The sequence below is a fragment of the Accipiter gentilis genome, chromosome 18 (genome assembly GCF_929443795.1).
Source record: "Accipiter gentilis chromosome 18, bAccGen1.1, whole genome shotgun sequence".
Lineage (NCBI taxonomy): Eukaryota > Metazoa > Chordata > Aves > Accipitriformes > Accipitridae > Astur > Astur gentilis.
Window position 1 is genome coordinate 1,282,770 of NC_064897.1, and position 8,345 is coordinate 1,291,114.

At 44.4% G+C, this 8,345-nt stretch overlaps 1 protein-coding gene across 2 annotated transcripts in view; it reads right to left on the bottom strand.

Moving 5' to 3' along the window:
• The window catches only part of SULT4A1 (sulfotransferase family 4A member 1), a 30,488-nt gene extending 27,432 nt beyond the window's left edge, over window positions 1-3,056 (bottom strand). For both annotated transcript variants that reach the window (XR_007508727.1, XM_049822166.1), the window contains exon 1: window positions 2,824-3,056. Coding sequence is in view for 1 of the 2 variants with exons in the window: in XM_049822166.1 (XP_049678123.1) it covers window positions 2,824-2,992 (169 nt within the window). In the remaining variant the exon portion in view is untranslated. The remainder of the gene's footprint in view (window positions 1-2,823) is intronic.
• Between the last annotated feature and the right edge of the window lie 5,289 nt (window positions 3,057-8,345).

The following is an 8,345-nucleotide window of genomic DNA, read 5'->3' on the forward strand; positions in this document are numbered from 1 at the left end:
ACCATTATTGGACCAACCAGCTTTTTCCTGGGTCACTCCCAATTTACCAATATTTGTAGCTATTTCCAAGCACTATCTCCATTTCACATGTTTAGAGCTGTATTGTCTAGTCTTGCAGAGCATAATGTCTTCAAAATGGCATACGTACTACTTCATCAGTCCCTAGGATTACTGAAGTAGTCCTGACCCTATAAGCCACTTGTTCATTCTCTTTGCCAGATAAACCAACATACGGCCAAGAGCTACTGATGGAGCCTTCTGCTACTAGATTGTAGCACAGGGCTCAGTAAGAGCTAGAAGCTCTGGCCTCTCACACATCTAGCAGACAGACTTGTTTGTGTATTTTTCCACGGTTTGAGCAGATGGAGAGCTGGTGAAATACTGAACAAAACTGATTTCCTTAAGAACAACAAAAAGAGTTTTCTACCGAATCTATCTGACATTGGTGCATTTTTCTTTTCCTAAAATTCTGTTGTCAAAAATATTATTGAAATTTTGTTCAAATGTAATTTATTAACAGGAGCTAGATAAGTGGTCCCAACCACGTTTTACCTTTAAAGATTACCAAAAAAGCTAAAGTATTTCACCCCACAGAATTTTATTTTGTGCATGAAATCTGTTTTGTAAACCTACTTTTCTGATTACAGCAACATTATGAATATTCTGATTAGCTCCAATAAACAGAAGAATCTTTGTCAATGCTACTGAGAGACAGGAAGATGAAGTTGTAGTTAAGGTAATGCAGAAGAGCTTGGGGTTCTGGATTTAATTTCTGGCTTTGCTGTAGCCTTCCTGCATGACCTTGGCTAGATCGATGGGAACCATATTAGGGCAGCCTAATTTCTACTGACATGCTTGTCCCTAGCCAGCAGACCCTTTGATAATTGATTCAGAAGCCCTAAATAAGGCACTGAACTGTAAGCCACATAGGACAAAACAAGTTCCAAGGGTCTCAGTAGACTTCAGGCTACCTAAAGGTAGAACTGACAGACATTACTATTATCTAGAGCCTATTCCCATGACAAAGGCATCAGATTTCTCAAGACCTAAGTATTCTCTTTCCTAGCAAGTAAAATACTATGGCACCTATTTTGATCCCAAGGCTACTCCCCCAGCTCCTTCACACAACACCGTACCTTCAGTTTTGGTGCCCCAGTTCTCGATCTTCCTTTTCCTTCTTCCACAGTGACTGTTAGTAAATCCTCTTGTAGTAAGCACTGCCACTACCTTTGTAAGTGGACAGTTCCCTGTCACTAGCCTCAGCTGGGACCCCAAGAGACCTAATATGATGCTGCTATATTCACAAAACAATAGCAAATTAAATATGATTACGCAAGCTGGCTTTCCACAGCCAACTGTATAGCCATCAAAACTAGGCTGTTGCCAGCTAATATATTAGCTATATTGTACCCGGCTGCTGGAAACTGAGGTTAGCTGAGGATATTTAACGATCCACCAATATGAAGGGGAGGTGCAATATTAACACAGGAACATTGTAAACACAGATTTGCAAAACTGAAATCTTAAAACTGAAAGAATTAAACAGTGTTCTTGCTGCATGCTATAAATCTTCAGAAGAACAATAAAGATGTGGTCGTCTACTCCTAATCCTAGCATTTTGGGGGCCATCCTTCTACATACTATCCCTTATCTTATGCACGCTTCTTTCAAGCTCTACCCAGTCTTTAACAGCATCACTAGTAATGAAATATCAAAAAAAAATGTGAAGACAAATATTTGAAACTGCTTAAGAAATTATAACATAATAGATGCCGCATCGTAGAAAACGCAAATATGTTTGAAGCAGCACACCAAGAAATTGAAAAGCATCATCCATTCATGCCACAAACAAAAAGTCAGAAACCTACGATACTGAAACGTCATTTTACAAGGGTATTTACAGAGCTAGCATCCAGCATCTCTAGTGGACTTTGTCTTTTCTAGAAAGAGATTTTATCGTCAGGAAAAAAGTCACTCAGGAATGCACTTGAGAGTCTATCTGGTTCTATCAGGTGGGTTACAAAGCTACCATGTTGTCTGCCTCTTTGCAGGCAGCACTCCGTCCGCCTTAGTTCTGTTTCAACATTTTTGCTTAGAAACGCAGAGGCTGAGAAATCAAGCAATAGGATATTAAAAGCAGACACCCGAACGGCCTAAAACAGCCGAAGGATGCGTTCACCGGGGTCACGCACACTTTCACTGCTAGCAGGAGATATTTATGGCGATATTTCAGGCAGCGCAGCGAGAACGCACTTCGCGCACATGTTCTCCCCGAGCGACCGGGGCGGCCGCCTCGGGAGCGCAGTCGGTAGAGGAGGCGGCAAACCTGTACGCCGCATCAGGCATCTGTCCGCACGGCATAATACGTTCTTGCTTTTCCACACACCTACGCCGGGAGACATTTCCCTTGCCGGGAGCGGCATCTTTGTCCCCGAGCGGATCGGCTGGCGGGCACCGGCGCCGCCGAGGCCGGGACCGCCGAGGCCGGGACGGCCGAGGCCGGGACCGCCGGCTTCTCCCTCACGCCGGCGGGGACGCCCCCCGTGGCGGGCAGTCCCCTCACCGCTGAGGGTCCTCAGGGGCCGCCGGCCCCTCGCCTCACGGGCGGCCGACGGCAGGGCGCAGGCCTCGCCCCGGCCTCCCGCCGGGGACACTCCGCCGCCGCGCAGCGCCCGCCGGGCGGGCGGGGTCGGGCGCCGCGGCCCCGGGGCCGACTACCCTGCGAGGAAGGGGCGAGGGGAGAGGAGAAGCCGCTCCCGCCACCCAGCCCACCCCGCCTCGGGGGCAGCCCCAGCCCGGGCGGGGACCCGCCCGCCCGCCTACCTGATTTGGGGTAGGTGACAATCCAGACGTCGCTGTCCCTCACCGGGAAATTGGCGATCTCCTCCATCTTGCCCCGGCAGAAGGGCGGCAGCCGCACCCCATTGTACTCGAAGTACTTGCTCTCGAACTCGCCGGGCGTGCTGGGGGTCTCGGCCTCGCTCTCCGCCATCCTCTCCCCTGTCAGGCGGGCGAGCGGCGGGCGCGGCGCGGCAGCCCCTGCCCCCGGCACGCCCCCACCCACCCACGCACGCACGCGCGGTGACCTCACGCGCGGCAGCCGCAGCGCCCGCCCGGCGGGAAGCGCGTGGCTGCTCTCCCTCACAGCCCGCTCCTCTCAGCCGGCTGGGGCAGGGGGGGCAGGGGACGGAGGGCGGACCTGCCTTCTCCCGCTTTTACCTCAGCTCCGCGGCGCTGCGGTAGAGGAGGAGGAGGAGGCCCGGCCTCGGAGAGGGGAGCTGGCGGGCTGGGGACGTGCGGAATAGGGAGGGGTGAGCGGCGGCAGCAGCAGCAACGGGGACTTGCCCCCATCCCAGCGCTGAGCCCAGGCACAACGCGCAGCAGGCAGGCAGGGAAGGAGGAGGGGGGTAAAAGGGTGAGGAAGGGGCCACGCGGGGGGGGGTGGTGGTGGTGTTTTGTGGGGTTTGTTTGTTTGTGTTTACATAATAAGCTCTTCATCCTGGTTCCCTTTTCCCAATCTCTTGGATGCCACCTCTTTGTATCCCGTGGGGTAGCGGTTTTCGTTATGTACGGCATGAGGCATCTTGCAGGTGGGTGCAGGCCTGAGCACCCAGCCCCTGCTTGCACAGGTACCCAGCCCATCCCCTGCCAATTCTGACTTCCCAGGACAGCATCGGGGCCGACTACATTAACTTACCTTGTTTGGTGGCCATTAGGCAGCAGAAACCACCCCTATCCCAATGCTGCTGGGGGCTGGTTAGTGAGGGCACAGCCCCACCTGCACCATTGCTTCTTCCTGCTCATCCCTCATCCTCCCCATTGCCACAGCTCCATCCAACCTGTCTGCTCCTGGCAGTACAAGTGAGGCCTGTAGCAGAACTCAGCTAGCGCTCCTAATTGGGCTTATGGGTAAGATAGCCCAGGTGTTGCTGTTCAGAGTATTTAAGGCCTGTTGGTGCCTGCTGGGAAGGTATAAAAAACTCTAACCTCCCTTGAGATCTGTTTGTATTACAGAAATGAAGGCAGTTTGGTCTGGTGTGAATGAAAAGCTTAGCAGTAGTTCAACCAAATTAAGAATTCTGTTACTTCCAGAAAGGTTAGTGAAGAGTTTTGGTTTAGTTTATGTTTATTAGCCTTGTAACAGCTAGTTTATTTTATGTTTAATTATGTATGTTTCTGTAATAGTGCTAAAACGTAATAGAAGTTCTTTGAAAGCTTCAGATACAAAGCATCTGTAGCAGATGTGCATTTGAAAGAAATAAAATAAGCATATAAAAAAGTAGTAAAGCAAGGGAAGAGGATACAGTGACTTGGAAAATATGTGTTTCGAAGTACTAGAGAGTAAACTACAGTTAATTTCAATTGAGTCTACTGAACTGTAGCTAGCTGGAGATTGTGTGTCCTGTCAAACTGTCCCTTCTAAAGGAGCAACCTCAGGAAAAGCAACAGTGAAAACAGCTGAGGTCAGTAACTGCTTTCAGCTTCTATAGCTTCATCTACCAGCATGTATAAATCAATACTTTTACTGTAGTTTACTTACATTTGTTCATATTAATAGTAAACTGCAAACATTAAAACTATGGTTAGACCAGGTAGGAGAAGTCCACCAAAAAACTAGCACCAAAAGTATTATCACATTGAATGAAAATTATTTGCAGGAATGTGTTAGGTAAAACAAAACAAACTTTAAAAGATTCATCTCAGAGTCAGTGGTTGACTAGTAAGACTTGCCCTAGAAGTTGATAATGCAGGTTCAAGCACGTGTGATACTAAGTTTAGTTTTGAGCCTGCTTCTTCAAGACACTGAAAGCAGAATTATCTGTTGACATCTAAAAGAACTTTTCCAATTTTTAAAAACCAAGTTGACAAGAATAACGGGCAGCTGGTATTCTGTATTTTAAGGTAATATTGTAAACTCAGGGCATTCTCGCTCTGGTGCCTGTTCTTTTCTTTCCTATGGTGTTTTGAATGGTCTGATTTCTTCTTGCTTAACAAAATAATTCAAAATTGCAATTTTCTATGGAAAGTGGAGTTGTGGGGTCTTCTAGTCAATCTTTGAGGCAAAATTTATTTATTAGTGTTTTCTGATGATTAGAAGCATTAAGCTATACTAGTAATAAGTAACTTTAAAGTCCAACAAAACAGACTTCAATTCCAGTCTCTATTACTATTTTTTTAAATTTTAACTTAGTTTTTTTAAATTCCTGATATAGTCTTCAGGCATGGATGTAGTCTTTGCTCAATATGTCAAGTGGAGGGAGCCATACTGACAGTAGAAAAAACGGTTTCTATTTTCTCTTTAAGTTAACAGGAGTTGTACAAATTTCTGAAGAATCAGAAAGTGTCTCCTTGTCTTTGCTATCAGATGTGCCTACTTATTAGCTGAAGATACAGTAAAGAATGTCCCTGTCTTGAGATGTGTGCATACTGTTGCACACACAAAAATGGAGTTTCAGCTTTCAAAATCTATCTGATGAAAAATGATAAATCTGGCAATGTTTTGTCTTTTTATTGAATCATTGTAACAGCAATCTGCATCAAGGAGTGGCATGTTCAGAGGAAGATAAACTATGCACCTGTTGGGGTGCCAACTGCAGTTTAGTTTTAGACATGAAATCTGTAAATGCTACCGTAAGTATTACATGAAGCCAATGTAGTGATACCCTAATAACAGCATGTGGTATTGTATTAATGCTGTAAACAGCTGTGCAATAGATTGGTGTTTATAATACACTGCTGTCTGCTAGTTGCTTACATTTGTTCAGTGAGTACACATGAACTTTCAGGAATGTTTCTTACTGACTCAGGCAAAGTATGAGCCATAGCTGTGTGACATTTGAGCACATGATACTTAACACAGCATTTAATCCTTCTACTGAATGTGGCTGAAGATCAAACTGTTAATTGGCACTCACCATCTTTTTTGTTTGTTTGTTTCTGGTACCTGTAACCAGGAATGAGTGTTCTGGCCTCATAGCCAGGATATTAAGGAATCTGATCCCTTTTCTCCTAGTATTTCTATGTAACCTTAACTAATTCAGTCTCCCTGTGCTTTAATTTCCACCTTTCAAAACAGTGCAACTGTTGGGAATTGGCTTGATGAAAAAGGACATGGGTCTATAGAAAAGTTGTGCGAGCAGTGTGTGAAGGAATGTCAGCCTGAGCAGCAAGACTAGGCCTTGGCTGAAAATAGCTGGCTTTGCTGATATCAGGAGAAAAACAACAGCTGGTCTTGCTGTTATCAGGAGAAAGACAGGGACGGTGTGACCTTGGCATAACTTCATAAGTAACTTTTGAAGAAGTTCCCATGAGAAAGTTACGGAACACGCATAGCTGCAAATCACAAGTGGGTGTGTTTTAGTAATGAATAAACATTAGCAATGTACCAATCATATTAGGACTAGTAGGCATAATTATCGCAAACTGTATAAATATGAGCTATCCGTGCAAATAAAGTTGAATCACTTCTATCACTCATATTGAGTCGACTTATGTGCATTCCTCCGACGCTCCAACATGCAACTACTGTAATCCACCTCACAAAGCTATCTGAAGATAAATCTCTTGCTTCTCATTACACAAGCACAAGATTCATGCTCATTCTAGGAGGCAAGATTGATGCAAATCATGATTTCTTTGATGTGATCCTGACCAATACAGTCAGAATGCAAGGGTTTGTATTTCTTTCTGAAGTGGTCATAACTGGTATTTAAAAGAGCCAGTTGCTCAGTGTCCCAAGCTACAGAAGACCACTCAGTATTAAATTCGGTAGCAATGCAAATCACTCAATGTGCCAACGCTGAGACAGGTCCTTACCATATAATACTTTTCACAAATTTACAGTGCTTCTAAAATTATACCCTACGGCACTTCAAATTCAGCAGACTTGGATCATGAGTGCAGGTAGACATCATGTATCATCTTTATTCTTAGCACTACACTTCCCAGTGGGCTGTGTAGGGAGAGACTTTCAGACAAGATGAGCTTGCCTTTCTACCAGCCTAAACAGTATAAGGAAACGTGTGGTCACTTTGCTGATGCGTCATATACATTACGCATTAAATGAGGGCAGGAACACAAAAAGGCAAGTAACCAAAAATAATCAGCAAGCTGCAGTATCACTTCAAAGGAAAAATGCAAGAGGTGCACCGATATTTTTGGTGAGTCAAAGCAAAGATCACATGTGAGGAAGATGAGCAGCAAATAAGTCGCCACTGTGAATTAATGGCTTTGCTTTCCTGAAAGGTCAGAATTGCAGTTTTGTAAACAGCCACGACAAATTGTGCAATGATAATTCCACCGGAAAAGACAGTATGGGATACCTTGGATAACTTGGCTAGCCAGCCTGTAAATATTTCCTTAGTGACTTGTAGATGGCTTTAGCTATCTGCACATTTCTATCTGTTCCTTTCTCCCACAGTTTTCAATTTGTGGCTATTTTTAACAGCTACTTCTGTTGAAAAAAAGGGCTGGTTTTTTTTGGTTGGGGATAATTTTTTAGTGTAACTGTTTATGCCTGGGACTGAGCCATAAGGAAAGAAAATTTCTAACTTAATCCGCCCTAGGTTTCACTGGAAATGTTCACAATGTGGCCTGGGATGTCAAGTATCTGGATTCCATTGCAAACTCTTGCCACTTCCATAGGTGAATTTGCAACCCTTCACTTCAGTCACCCTTCATTTTAAAGGGGGACAGAGACAGTTGATCATATTTATGTGTTCGTGGGAGAAAGTCCAATTCAATACTGATATATAACAATGCTATCAATTAATTATGCTTATTAATTATTAGTCTTATGTTCATTATTTGTGTCACTAAAGTTGAAGACAAACTGGGGGTAACTTAAATGGTCACTTAAGACGAGGGCACTGAAGGCAAATGGTCGTTTCAAGGCAGTAATTAATGTGGCTTTCACTGTATTCTTACAGTAACTATTTGTTAGTTTTCACTGTGTTAGGAGAAGCAGACAACTGAGTGGCCTTTGGATGTGCTAGTTTCATTATCTGTGCATAATAAAGGTTATGCAGCTATCTCGTATAAAACTGCTTTATTTTTAAGGGACCTGATTTGAACATCTCAGTGATTCAATAACACAAAAACAAATCAGTTCTATGGGAGTTTTTGTGATTGTTACGGTTGCAACACCACAGAACTGAAGCCTAATAGGAGGTGAACTGGATGTGGCTGCTTTAGTGCTATAGGCAAGAGTTATTTTCCCTTCTAAATGCCTCTGAATTTATCTATCTCAAAGCAAGCTGCTGTAGAAATGGCACAGATACAGTTGTCCTTGGTAAGAATCAGTGAGAAAATTTTCATTTGTATTATGCTTCTAAAAGTGTATTATT